Consider the following 15,182-nt stretch of genomic DNA (forward strand, 5'->3'; position numbering starts at 1 on the left):
GTCTATGTATACTTTGTATATTATTTTTACTGCTGATACCATAAAACTGTTTTAACATAACTAATAAAAGTTAGATTTTAACCCTTTTGTGCACCACTCAGAGACTTATTTTATTTTACTTTTGTTTTTAACTTACCCTATCATTTGTCATAGGCAGGTCCCTAAAGTAATAACTATTATTTAAAGATTCATACATATTCTAAGTTATTTTAATTTAAAATAACAGGATAGTACTTTTGCTGAGGTTCTACCTAACCCCTAAACCAGTGGTTCCCAAACTGTGTGCCGTGGCTCCCTGGGGTGCCTCGGGACACATGCAGGGGTGCCGCAGCTTGGTGGTCCAGGACCAACTCAAATTATTAATGGTTAATTATTTAGGAGCAAAACCAGTGCTGGTGGCTGCCAATCATAGAATGTGTACAAACAGAAGCAAATCCTGCCCTTTACCACATAACTGCCGCTAAGAATTACATATAAACCCAATCTAATTATTTTTTTTGGACCTAGGGGTGCCGTGAAAAAAATTCTGATTCTCTAGGGTGCCGTGAATCAAAAAAGATTGGGAACCTCTGCCCTAAACTGTTTTCTAGAACCTAATATGTAAACTGGACACATCACAAAATTGTATTTTGTATAGTGTGTGTGTACTGTATATCAGGGCTATTTTTCAGCAGGAACCAGCAGGAATTCAGTTCCTGAACCTCTAATTAAATATGACATCATCAAGAAGTAGGTTCCTGAAACTGTTCTGGGCCAAAATGTACTTTCCATAAGATAAGTTTTATTTTAAAGTCACTGTCAGTGTATTTGTTTCTAAATACAATTTATCTCTCCCTCTCTCCATCTCTCACCTATTTTTCCAGAAAAAAATATTACTGCTGCATATACATGTTATGATATTCTTTGCAGAATTATACAAAAATAACATAAATGGCTATGAACTGTTTCAGATCTCAAACCTATTGACATATTTATATATTATGTAAAAAGGACTAAAAACCACAAAATGGTAATTATGACTTATAGAAATGTTTAATTATTCAAAAAGTAAAAATAAGAAAATAACATGAAGTGAAATGTAACTACTTACCAAGAAGCTTTTTTAATCCTTGCTGCCTTTGAATGTTACTGAACTCTGTTTGACAAGGAGGATCTGTAATAGAACACAAATATATAACTAATATTTGACTGTCATCAATGGACATTAGAACGTTTAGAAGATTACTGACAGGGGATGCCAGGACACGGGGCAGGTTCTTGCAAACTCCCTACTTGGGCTCATCCTGCCTTCCATGCCTAACTTCCAGCTTCATGTGGACTTGGCAGGGGCAGAGCTACATGGCTTGGTTGGGACAGAGCTGCATGGGACTTGGGGGTGGGAGGGGGTGGGCTACACAGGACTCGGGCGTATGCTGCCAGAGCAAGAGAGAGAGAAGAGGCGGTTGCAAGTCCAGGCCCACCCAGCCAGTTACACTGAAGACGGCTGTTGTTTGTAAGGTGAGAGAGAGAGAGAGTGCAATATGCATTTGGCAAAAGACCATGGGTGATCTTAGCTGGCTTTGCACTGCTGCTTACGGTATGCTGCTGCTATATTGGGAATTGATCCTGTACTTGCAATATGGTATGAAATGTTTTTAATGTGGTCAGGATCTTAACAACCAGAATTCCAGAATCCTGAAAGTCACAATCCCAGTAGATGCTGACAGTGAGTATTATGGTAACTTTCAGGATAAGGTTAGGCTGCCAAAACTAAGACAGTCAGGATCCTGACTACTGGAATTTCATATCTAACACATCCAATATGTTGCATTTTATGTGCAAATACAGTAAACTACTATTGTTTAAGAAAACTATCTTGCTTGGAGTGCCATTCTTCTCATATTACTCTGGCACATTACTTAACAAATTATCTATAGAGGACAAATATTTTGTTCTTTTAACGACTTCTGCTGTCTAGATCAGTGGTTCCCAACACCGGTCTTCAAGTACCCCTAACAGTTAAGTTTTTCCAAGTCACCCAGCAGATGCTCTGTGTATCACCGACTGTCCCATTTTAAAAATCTACAGGTGACCTGGAAAATGTGAAAACTGTTGGGGGCAGTTGTGGACCGTGGTTAGGTTTAGATAAACAATGGGAGGCCCACAAGCTGCGAGCAATGTCTCCAGTGTTTGAAATCTTCTTTTGATAGTAAATCATCTGGTAGGATATTGTAAGTGATTTCATTTTGATCTGTAGAAGTCTGATGTTTTTAAAATAGTATTTTTCATATTTAATCCAGCTCTGAAAAAAATGAGTTATGTTCTATATGTATAAGTATACATACACTGACCTTGTTGTCGCTGGAAACAGTAACACCATTCGTTGTTAGATATTAAGCTGTCCTTGTACGTGTCACATGTATTGAAGAAAGCCTTAGTACACTGCTCATTCTTGTCAATATAAATGCTTCCAAGCTCTGACTGATCCAGAAGCAGGTCATAATTTCTATCAAGTCTATTAAACATCCACCCAAGAGAATCTCTGCAAATTGGCAAAATACTTGTATCAAACCCTAGGAAAAAATAGAGAAAAGTTAGCTTGCACTTTTCAGCAAAAAACAAAACAACACATATTAACTGTATATGTAAAATGTACATTAATGCAGGGTCAAATCTTGTCCATTAATTGTCATATAAAAAATATCCATAATATAAGGGGAAATACCAATTATGAAATGTAATCCAAATACAGCCCTTTCAATAAAAGTTTATTATTAATATTTGCATAACATTTGAGTTGTAATGTCCTCACTGATGCTCAGTAATATATGACATTAACATCTAGTAGAGATACTTTGGATTGCTGTGGCTTTTATACAAGAATACAATACTGCATACCTCCCAACATTTGAGTGTGTGACATTTTGGGGGTGTGGCCTAGCAGGAAGCATGCATGGCCTATACTCGCGACGCTACCGCAAGGCCACGCCCCATTTTGTTTCTGCTGTGGGGACATGCCCAGCAGCTCCATGAGCTGCTGGCTGTGCCACCAGCCCCTCTGGCTGCAGGAATAGATGCTGTGTGCATGAACACAGTGTCTATTGATGGGAGAACTGGGGGAACTCGCAACTGCCCCCCTGCCGTGGGACACTGTCGGCCCAAAAACTGTGACGTTCCCGCGAAAAGTGGAACAGTTGGGAGGTATGATACAGTAGTTTCACAAAAATTCTCAGTGATTTCTAAAGTGTTTAGTTTTTTTATCCTGTATACTGTATGTTACAATAGGATCAGGGCAGCATACCAGTGTTTGGGACGATAGCAGTCAGAATACCAATGCCAGAATTCTGACACTGGTGATAAGACGGTGCCAGAACACCGCTCACACTGCCGGCACCTGAAACATGTCTGTCAGCATCCTGAAAGTAAGTATTCTGGGCTAGTCAGAGGTAGCTAGTATAGGATATATTTGGGTTATGCTGGTTTGCGTGAGTTAGGCACTAAGAAGGTAGGGTTATGCACTAATAAGGTACGGGTCAGGTTAGGATTCAGGGGGTAACAGTTATGGTTAGGCACTAATGTGGGTGTAGGATTAGGCTGCATGGGGTTAGGTAAAAACCAGAACTGGACTGCACCCAGGATATTCATCAATATCTGTAATTTTTGAGCTTGTAGTATCAAGTCTGGGGGTGAATTTATGGGGGAGGGGAGTCCTGTCTGGTGGGACACCTGTCACCAAGGAGAGGAGCAGCGGGAGAATAAATCATCCCTGTATGGTCCGGGGATGTAATGGAAACCTGAACGGTCTGGACCATACAAAGAGGCTGTAATCACCCCTTCTTCACCATGTTTCCAATGAAAGCTATCAAAGGCACCCCCCCCACCCCCACAGACTGGACACACCCCAGAGCAGACAAGCTATGTAACACTATGCAGAGATCTAAATGTGAACTGACTACCACTTTAGTACCACACTATCAATAAATAAAAATGTTTAGGTTTTCATCTACATAGTATTATTGTGTATTACAAGCTTGTATTTAAATTCATGAGAGTGAGGGGACATTCCAACATTAATTGATATACTTTTTTTTTTGTGTGTAAAAGTATTTGGCACAGTGCAACTAGAAATATGCTTTAACACTAAATGGAAATTTAAGTTGCAAAACTGTTTTCACAATATAAATATATATATATATATATATATATACATACATACATATATATAAAAGGTTAACTACTTACAACTATGAGGTGAAGTATCGCCAGTGACCACTAGAGGCCACTCGAGGGACCAAATTACTCCTTGTGTGCTAAAAGTTATCATAACAGAAAGTGAAAGCAATTTTTTCAGGGGCACTAATCTGTTTCAAATTTGCTGTATATGGAGAAGGAGCTGTGAAGACAGGAGTAGATAGGGACTGGCGGTGGGGGTGGAGAGTTTGTTGACTAAAACTGTCACAGGTTAAAGTGAAAGTACATTGCAGAACCCGCATATAATAAATAACCCCCAAAATAAAGGGTTATTTTAATCTGCCTGATTTTTTCAGGCTTTGCCGTGTTTGTGGTACCCTTCGGTACTTGTTTCCTAGCACGGCGCCCATCGCATACATCGCATGCCTTAATTAGTGGTATGCGATGGGACCCAATCTTCGGGTCCTAAGAGCCGCACTGTACAATTTTAAAATCGCATCGCATGCCATTAAAATGGCATGAGATGCGATCGAAACGATGATTTAATTGTACATGCACCCTGATGGGTGATTAGTATATTATATGCACCCCCATCGTTAACGCCACCACCACTATTAACGCCAACTAGAAGCGTGGCAAGCGCAGTGAGCCCGCGAGGGGTGGCAGTACGCGTCCTCCGACCTTTTCATACCCCCACTATCCACGCCGGCGTGGAGTTGATTTTATATAGTGTGGCGAGTGCAGCGGGCCACGAGCCCGAAGCGTGGCGAGCGGACGCGGAATACATGTGATGTTATCCACGTCCCCTCGTGGGGATGGCTGCGCTCGCCATGCTTCGGGCTCGGTGGCTCGCTGCGCTCACCACACCTTATAAAATCAACTCCACACCAACGTGGATAGTGGGGGTATGAAAAGGTCAGAGGACGCGTACCGCCGCCCCTCGCGGGCTCGCTGCGCTCGCTATGCTTCGGGTTGGTGTTAATAGTGGCGGTAGCGTTAACAATGGGGGTGCATATAACATACTAATTACCCATCAGGGTGTTTGTACAATGAAATCATCATTTTGATCGTATCAATCGCATCGCATGCGATGCGATCAAAACAATGTAATAAGATTAAAATCGTGGGCGCCGTGCTAGGAAATAATTACCTACCCTTTTCCTGTGGTGCATATAAATAAACTCAAAGTAAGACTTTTTTAATCTGTATAATTTTTTCCGGCTTTGCTGTGTGTGTGGTACCCTCCTCATGTGCTACATATAAAAAAAATAACCCAAAAATAAAAGGGTTATTTTTAATCAGTATTATCTTTTCAGGCTTTACCATGTGTGTGGGTCTGGTACACTCTCCTGTGACACTCGCATATAATAATTAATTCCAAAGTAAACGGTTATTTTAAGCCATCTAATTTTCTAAGGCTTTGCTGTGTGTGTGTGTGTGTGTGTGTGTGTGTGTGTGCGTGTGTGTGTGTGGTACACATATAAATAAAATAACCCTAAAATAAAAGGGCATGTAAAATTCAAAATGCAAAGTTCAGTAACAGGAAGAAAAAAAATAAATGTTAATGGTTTGAGGAGAAAGGTAAGCTTGCTAATATGCCATTTACACTAAGGCCCTGGCCGATGTTCATGACTAATGGTTCAGATGAAGATATAAGACAGTGAAGCTGTCATCAAAAAAACAGCAAATTACTGTGCCTTCTAAAGACATGGTATCACAAATCCCCAAGGAGAGTCTAAGGGTGTTGGTGGTTGCGATGCCTGACCTTCCCATCACTGAATGGGAAGAGGTGGCACCTTCCACCATTTGCAACATGTCTTCTGCATAAGCTGGAAGGATCACCTGCAATCTCTGTCCTTATTTTGAGATTGAAGGTGTCAATGTTGTACACCAGGAGGAGGATACTGAAGTAGCTGGCGCTGAGGAAGAAGTTGATGAGGAGGATGCTGCTGATGCTAATGTGGTTTGCTAAAATGGGGCACTGGGCGAGACAGTTGTTGTCCGTTGGATGCAAAAGTCTGTCGCCATGCCTGGGCCTCTCTTTGGTCTGGAATTATTTTTATCCAGATCCAGATCCGGACAACAATTGTCTTGCCATATGTAGCTTATGTAATGCTGCATTAAGCAGGGGTAAGGCTGTTGGCCACTTAGGGACATCGTCGCTTATGGGTCACCTGAAGTTCATTTATAAGTCACTGTATAGTTCAGAAATTGTGGCTAGGACTGTAAGCAGTCCAGGGACACCTAAATCCCTTGATCCTGTTGTAACCAAGGATCAGAGGTAGTCCTACAGGCCATGTCACCAGCATGACTTACTCCTCTTCTATCCAGGAACTCCTTCATAGGATCCTGCCGCCACTGCTGCTCATTCATCATCCCAGAGGGGAAGTCGGAACACTGCTACATCTTTCACTAAGAAAATGATCCTCTAACAACTATCTATTTGTACAGGGCAGCTGGAGGCACTGTTTTCCGTGCCTAAAAAATCAATTAAAACATGATGCACAATTAAAAATTATTAGATTAATATAAATACGATACTTATGACACAGAATATGTCAAAAGTATCTTCTTTGTATTATTTTAATTATTCATTACAGGGGAGGCACTGCCTCCCCTGACTTCACATCCCTGTACAGCGGTCATCATATGGCAAAGCGCATAACTGCAGCCTTGACAGCTATGTTGGTGTTAGACATGCACCCGATGTCCGCCATCAGTGGAGTGGGATTTAGACGATTGATGGAGGTAATGTTTCCTCGGTACCAAATCCCATCTAGATTCCACTTCACTAGGCAGGGAATATGCAGCATGTACAGAGACATCTGAAAAAGTGTCCTCAGTGCCCTGAAAAATGCGGTTGTACCCACTGTCCACTTAACCATGGACATATGGAAAAGTGGTTTAGGACAAACTAAGGACTATATCACTGTGACAGCCCACTGGATAGATGCATCGCCTTCCACAGCCACAGCAGCATCATCTCCGAAATGCCAGCTCATTCCAAGGCAGGCTATGCTGCATAATACCAGTTTCACGCCAACAACCTCATAGAGAAGCTGAGGGAAATCATCTCACAGTGGCTCAGCCCACTTAGACTCTCCTGTGGATTTGTGGTATGGTATCAATTTCCAACATGTGCCATGTTTTGCCCACATGATAAATGTGGTGGTGCAGCACTTAAAAGTAACAGGAGTGTGCAGGAGATGCTTGCGGTGCCCCGCTAAATTGCGGGACACTTTTGCCATTCTGCCGAAAGCAACTCCACCCTCTATCTGCTGCAGAGTATGGAGGAGCAACAAAAAGCCATTCAAACCTACACAGCCACCTAACATAGGCAAAGGAGCGGAGATGCACCTGACTTAAGTGCAGTGGAGACTGATTTCCATGTTGTGCAAGGTTCTCCAGCCCTTTAAACTTGCCACACAGTTCCGACGCTGCCTGCTTTAATCAGGTCATACTCACTGACCAGTATGTTTCAGAAGCATCTTGAGAAATTGAAGGATGAGCTAAATTGTTGCAAAGCATGTGGCTCTTGTGGATGTAGCCCTTCATACACTTTGCCAGAATACAAGGGTAATCAGTCTATTAAAGACAGAGTAATACATTCTGGCCACTGTGCTCGATCCTCGGTTTAAAGCATATGTTGTGCAGCTGTTTTCAGCAGAATCAAGTCTACAGCAGTGCAAAGACCTGCTGGTCAGGAGATTGTATTTTGAAGCAGACTGTAACATGGCAACAGCTCCTCCTTCATTTTCTCCCACACCTGTGGCTACGAGGAAACAGCTCAAATTTCCTACCTGACCTGCTGGCTAGATAGGAAAGAGTTTGGGCATCTGGTCCGGACTGAAGGACCTGCCAATGATTGCTGATATGTCTACTGTCACTGCATACGATGCTGCCACCATTGAAAGAATGGTGGAGGATTACTTTGGTGACAGCATCCAAGTAGACATGTCAGACAGTCCATACCTGTACTGGCAGGAAACAATGGCAGTTTGGAGGCCCCAGTACAAACTGGCTCTATTATACCTGAGTTGCCCCCCCTCCAGTGTGTACTCCAAAAGAGTTTTTAGTGCAGCCTGGAGGAGAAGATGATGTTCATCAAAATGGATTATCAATTCTTCAACGAAGACCAGCAAATGCCTCCAGAGACGTATACCCTTATGGACAACGCTGCCTCAAGATGGACACTTTACAATGATAACAGATGCTGTTTGTAACTTGCTAAATAAACAATTATTGAACAAGCAAAGTAAGTTTGCTACAAGGTCAAATAACGTTCATTTTCAAGTTTATGCCTTTTCTGAGATATAAAATCTTTGTATAAATATGAAATAATTAACATAAAAACAATATGATATCAATTCCTGTTTACTGCTTCTGTAAATTATCTTTTTAATTTGAATGCAAAAAATCTAACGTTTACTAGTCTAGGCTATCTAATATTATATAACCACTAATCATGTTTTATTTACTTTAATCTACTGTTTACTATAATCTTTTTCAAAGGGAATTCAATAAAATTCAAGTGCTCCTATCTCAACTTCAAGTCACCTCCTTTCATAAATGATTTATATCAAGACGAACAGCTACTTTTTTTTTTAAATAAATCAGTTAATTTAAAATGAATGTGATTTAAATGATGATTTTAATTGTACATCATAATTACAGAGTTTATCATGCTGTGTTTGATAGAGGAACAGCATTGTTCAACAACTATATCTTCTTCCTCATTAACTAGTATTTGTTGTTGCAATGCATGCAAACCTGGTATGAAACTTAAGCAATTATAACTTGACACATTTAGCAAGGTTTTAAAAAAAAGACAATAGTCTATCAATTTTTACTTGATGATATGTGGACCTGTTTTGTTGATCAAGAGTAATGCAAAAAACAAAACCCCAACAAAGCAGCTGACAATGTTTACCCTTTCCTTATCCTTTAAATAGATCCAGTCATGTATTGTCATTATAATATCTAAAGGTATTTTAAGGGAATGCACTCAATTGGTGGTCAAAATGCTGACAACCATTGTCAGACAGTCAAAATCCGACATGTTCGAAATCCAACATACATTATGCTGACATGGTCAAAAAGTCAACCGTTTTTTCATGATTTTTATTTGAAACTGACTTGTTCTTGTAGCTGCTAATTACAGATGGGACAAAACGCACCTGCAAGGCTATTAACCACCCGGCCCCACTCCAGCCACATAACACCCATTCTCTACTCCCTTCATGGCTGATGGCAAATCCTTTTTAAGATTGGCTTAATGACTTTCAAAGCATTTCATGACTAGAGCCCAAAGTACTTGAAGCAGCTTCTGATTCCTTACTGCCCATCTTGATTACTGCGATCTGCAGATGATGGACTAATAACCAGTGTTGCAAGTAAGGGGGTACGGCGTGGTACGGAGTACCTGTAAGAAATATGTTGCAGGTACGCAGTACCACTTACCCCTGATCCACTGTCATTTCTATTTTCATTTTAAGTCTAAATATAATGCATCCGCAGCCCGCCCACCCAGCGTTATGATTGGTGCTGTATGCAGCTACCGGCTACTGCTGATTTAGCCTGTCACACTGACAGGCATCAGCAGCGCCGACAGCATGAAGAGCAGGCTCCACTATTGTAAGCACAAGCTGCCTGGCTCTCCCCCAAGCAAGAACCAACCCCACCCCCAGTCATTCCCAGTTTCTCATTCCCTGTCTCCTGTGTCCCCACGCCTCTATTGTCATTTAGTCACTCCTCTAGCTTTGTGTGACCACGCCCCCTGATGACACATGACCATGCCCATTTTTGGTGGAGGCTATCAGTACCACCAAGAAAAAAATTCTACTTGCACCACTGCTATTAACTGTACTTGTCTGGGTGTCAAGCTTTCAGATTTGTGGCTCAGACTCTGTGAAATTCTCTTTCCGACACAGTGCGAGAGGCACCCACTCTGGATTCCTTCAAAAACAGACTCAAGACTTCCCTGTTCGCTCAAGCATTTCACTACTATCCACTGTTAAGCTTGTTTTTTTTCTTTTTGTTTGTGCTGTGAAGGCAAATGTAAAGCCTACTGGCTATATAAGTAACACTATTACTTGTTATATTTAACCTCTTCATATATGTGCCAGTCCTGGGATGTCCATAATAAAGCTGGTTGTCCTACAGCAGTTTTAACCACCAGTGTTTCTTACCTTCCTCATGTGTAGGGGTTGCCCAGGCTGCAGCAGTCCATTCTGTTGGCTGTGGCCTGGGGCCTATCAATTGCACAGAAAATAATAAAGAAAAAATCCACACACAATCAAGCCTCACTCAGACACAATAAAAAAAGCTGAATAAGTCTGTAATATATAAAAAAAAACAAGAAGAGTCTTCACACTGGAAGGGATCTCTATAGTAACGGCTGTCTGGACTTCCAGTTCCAGAGGAAGAAACATGTGATGTTTGAATAGCAGAGTGCTTCCAATGGGAAGGCACTGTTACTTGACATGGTGAAGGACTGGGATTTTTCTAGAGGGAGGTGTAGAGGCTCAATCAAATTTGTTTCTATCGAAAAAGGGTAACATTAAGTGTATAGGCCTTTAATTCAGGGGAGATTTGAGAATAGAAGTGGGTCATGTACATATGTCTGTTCCTTCACCCCTGTAATAAAGTTGGTGCTAGCTCATGCACATACTGTCAGTCTATATTGGCCATGTATATATTTATGGCATTAGTTAGTTCACAAATATGGAACTGCCACTATAAATCCAAAGATATCATCAGGAGAATGGATATGGTGGCAGCAGACAAGGTAGCTAGAATGGGTGCATGTTGTGCATTGCATTATACCTGGGCCAAGGACAATGGTTTTATTATTATTTTTATTATTTTTTAAATACTGCCTTGCGATTAAGCTATTCATTTGTGATTAAATTGGCCTCCTGGGTTTTCTACAGCCTTTAAGCAAATCTCTAAACGTTCTATGATTATTCCATTACAAATTCAGCATACATCAGTATCATGCAGCAGTCACAGCAAACTGCTATAGTATCAGCAGAGGAGGTTTTCTGGAATAGGCATCAATAATTCCAATACTGCTCTATTATATTAGGATACCAAAACCTGCTGCATTTTCAGTCTTCTTTGAATGATGATGATGATGATGATGATGATGATGATGATGATGATGATGATGATAATCATCATCATCATCATTGTATTTATATAGTGCTGTTTCTCTAACAGGACTCAGTGATACAGTACCACACACACAGCACATGTCATAAACAATGTGTAGATGTAATACATAAATATACTGATAATTTACTTCTACAAAACCACAGGTTTAAAATGTCTCTGGTATCTTCTAAATACTCATTTCAGTTGTCAGCATTACTGTAGAAGTGTTTGAACTTTTTATGGAAACCTACAGCAGGTAAATGAATCCTCTGGGTTCTGCAGTGTTCTGTACAGTATATTCACAGCTGGTGCCTACTGTTTTTAAGTCTAAAGTGAAAGTGAAAATGCGGGAGGGCTTTCCGTGCTCGAGGTCTCGTGCTGTGAGATTAAATTGAAATCAGTTTTCTTTTATATATCAATGAATGATGCATGCTATTGGATAAGAACCTTAATAATAATAATAATAATAATAATAACATACCTCCAAACTGTCCCTATTTTAAATGGAACAGTCTCTCTTTTCAGGCACTGTCATGCTGCCCCATGAAGGGCGAAGCAGTATCCTTTGGGTGGTCAGTGGGAAGGGGACACTGTCACCACTGCTCTAGCTGCAGAATAGTGGTGAATGGATGCCATGCATAATAAGTCTATCGGTGGAATTTTACAATTTTGGGAGGTATTTAATAAGGGTGACACATTCAATAAACATAAATTGGGTTGTAACAACAATTTGTTTCCTATCCATTACTAAACTAGCTACCCATATACAAAGTTTTACATGCCAGCATTCTCAGCTTATACTGTATATCAGTTTTGTAGGAGAGTATCCAGAGGTCTTCTAGCACCCTGTGCAAGAAATGTTGGTGCCTATGCAACTACTGTATATCAACTATATCCGTAAATGCTCCTACAGCCAGGTAAAAATAAAATACACATTGATTCATTTTCATTTTGACTGAAATCATCACTGCAGTCAATGGGCAAGACCTAATAAGCCTTGAAAAGGGATAAAATGGAGAGTGATAAACCACCAGCCAACCAGCTCCTACCTGCCATCACAGAGCCTGTGACATGGCAGTTAAGAGCTGATTGGATGGCACTTTATGACTCTCCATTTTATCACTTTTCTAGGTATCCGGTCAATAGTCTGCACTGCATTCTATCCTGCATCAATATTAGCAACTCACTGCCTGTTAGAGTCACTGTATCATTGTGTATGGACTGCAGCTACTGTATGTCACCTTTGACATCGGGTAATGTCAACACATTGCTATCTATACAGAGTCACACCAGGGCTGGGCTGTACCTGAGCCACCTGAAAGAGCCCAACCTCTTTTGGGCCTGCTACAAAAAAAAATAATCAGGATTCAGGGCTATTGTTGTGGTATCAGAAACCACACTACACCAAAATATGTGTTGGCGACCTTTTACAGCAACTCCAATGGGATGTGCTGAAACTCAGTCCTGACAGTACCTGATAACGTTTGAATTTCCAAATATATTTTACAAATACATCCCCGTATATCTATCATCAAATTGTGCCAAATAGTAATACTCAGCATGCCATGGTCATGGCTGATTTATATTTCTAATCATGCATTCCTGGGCTATGTGAGAGCAGGACTACATCTCCAATTGCCCCCATTTGGTTGACACCTTTTGGGATATACACCATAAGGAACACAGTGTTGTGTTGCCTAACCCAGGCTTTCATCAGCTGAGTACTAGAACAATTTTGTGTGTACTGTTTTTTTTTTATTTGCCTAACATAGCTTATTCCATCTAGTCCCTTGCAGATTGCACATTTACCAGCAACCAATGTTAGTGAGGATGACTTGGAGATAGTGGGCGATGGGGAGAGGCAGAGGGTAACAGGGATTGGCATAGGGTGACAGCAGAAAGTAGAGGGAGGGGCAAAGGGCGATCAGGAAGAGGTAGTGGGCAAACCGAATAGAGTAAGTGGGTGACTGGGTAGAGGCTGTGGGTGACAACCACAATATTCTCCCCAGAATTTGAAGACAGAAGGCATCATATGGTAGGTGGCATGGCATTTGGGGTTGTTAAAGTATGGGCTGAAGGGGAGGGAGGGATGGACCTGATGTCAGTGGTGACATCATGGGGGAAATTTACTAAAGGAAATTTGTAAAAAAAATAGGTGTATTTGTATCCAGAAATACACTTATTTTTGACAATTACTATCCCGAAAATACGGCAATTCGTATTGATGTGCTAGCAATACGAAATACGAATTGCCGTATTTTCGGGATAGTAATTGTCAAAAATAAGTGTATTTCTGGATACAAATACACCTATTCTTTACAAATTTCCTTTAGTAAATTTCCCCCCATGTCTCAGGGGCCCCTGAGACATGAGCCACCTTTACCTTCACAAATGTGGGGTCTGAGGGGGCCAACAGCAGCAATGACCGCACACTAGGCCCGGAGCCCGACCTGCTCCTGTATGTTTGACACACTGAACATAGGGCCTTATTCTGGTTGGTTCTTTGGGATGCGCGTTCTTTCGGAAATGACCGAACGCCACACACAGCGGATATTCTAAGAACACACGTCCACAGCTCGTCCACATCCATTCGGACAGACTCGCTAAGAAGAGGGAGTGTCTTCAGACTGCATCCAAATGTGCATGTGCGGTGGGAACTCAAAGAATCTGCACGGTCTTACTGCGTCCGAACGGATGGGAATCTGACCGTACGCACCAAGATCATTTACCCTTATGTTCCCATGTGAAAAGTAACATGGTGAAACAATGTTATAATGTGTTATTATTTATTAAATATTTTTTATCCCACACGTGTGCTGTTTCAGATTAATGTAATAGGCATATTTGCATTTAGCTTTGGTTTACAGAGTTATGTCCATTGCTTGCAGTGTAAATGTGGGTCAGATACCAACAATACAGTTGTGTTTGCAGCATATACTGTATTCTAGTATTTTGTAATGGCCCATTTAGGCAGCAATGCTTCCAATTGAACCTGTGAAAAGAGTTTAATTAATCACTAATGACTAGAGGACTGGATTGTATTGTGATCAGCTGCAAATGTTTAAGGTGCGGCCGTACTAATTGGGCGATCCGAATGCCTAGCGCATGAACCATTGCCTTCTGAGAACTGAAACTTGCTTATTGACACGAAAGTGTCCGGTCCGAATGCATGCCTACCACTGTTCGTGCACTCCCACGTGTACGCCCAAATTTACGTCCAGTTTTGCCCACTTTGAAACCATGCCCTTGTGTACGCCCACATGACGCCCATATTACACCCATATTTCCCGAGGGAGTTCGGTGCACATTTGTAGACGGTATTGGTGAGAACGAGTGCGAAGACACTGCGTTGCGCATGCGCATTGCTTACGCATGCGCAGGTAGCTACAAATCGCAGTCCGAAAGAATTCGGAATGGACCGCACCAACCAGAATAAGGCCCATAGTGAGAACAAGAACATGGATTGCAGCAGTGGTTATGGGCAGAGTGGGACTTCCTCCCATGGCTGAACTGGCAGAGTAGCTGCTAGACGGGGGGAGGATTTACTTCTGAGGCCTAGTCCACTTCAAATCTGCATGGTTTGTCTGGCTTAATCTGTGTGATGGTCTGGTTCCTCCTATCAGCTGGGCTACAAATATCCCTCTGGCTTAGATAACAAGTGTCCCAAAGAGTGGAGCAGCATTGTAATTGGTCTATTTGACTCATTATAAAGCTGCCAGCTGCAAGACCCTTAATAGCGGTGGACCTCTAGTGAGAACTATAGTTCCGCTCTGAATAGCCACAGAATGATAGCTCCTATTTCCTCTTAAATGCTTTGTACTCACTGCTAAACAAATGTCCCCATGTGCTATTTTATA

At 41.5% G+C, this 15,182-nt stretch overlaps 1 protein-coding gene across 5 annotated transcripts in view; it reads right to left on the minus strand.

Moving 5' to 3' along the window:
* The window catches only part of SPOCK3 (SPARC (osteonectin), cwcv and kazal like domains proteoglycan 3), a 297,817-nt gene that overhangs the window by 5,608 nt on the left and 277,027 nt on the right, over positions 1-15,182 (minus strand). For 3 of the 5 annotated variants that reach the window (XM_083172993.1, XM_083172975.1, XM_083172966.1), the window contains exons 8-9: positions 2,325-2,552; positions 1,091-1,153 (exon numbers count right to left, since the gene is read on the minus strand). In XM_083172993.1, coding sequence (XP_083029119.1) covers positions 1,091-1,153; positions 2,325-2,552 — 291 coding nt within the window. The remainder of the gene's footprint in view (positions 1-1,090; positions 1,154-2,324; positions 2,553-15,182) is intronic. The other 2 variants (XM_083173000.1, XM_083172983.1) reach the window with 1 other exon arrangement.

Source organism: Crinia signifera, chromosome 1, assembly GCF_055691185.1.
Source record: "Crinia signifera chromosome 1, ASM5569118v1, whole genome shotgun sequence".
Taxonomy (NCBI): Eukaryota; Metazoa; Chordata; class Amphibia; order Anura; family Myobatrachidae; genus Crinia; species Crinia signifera.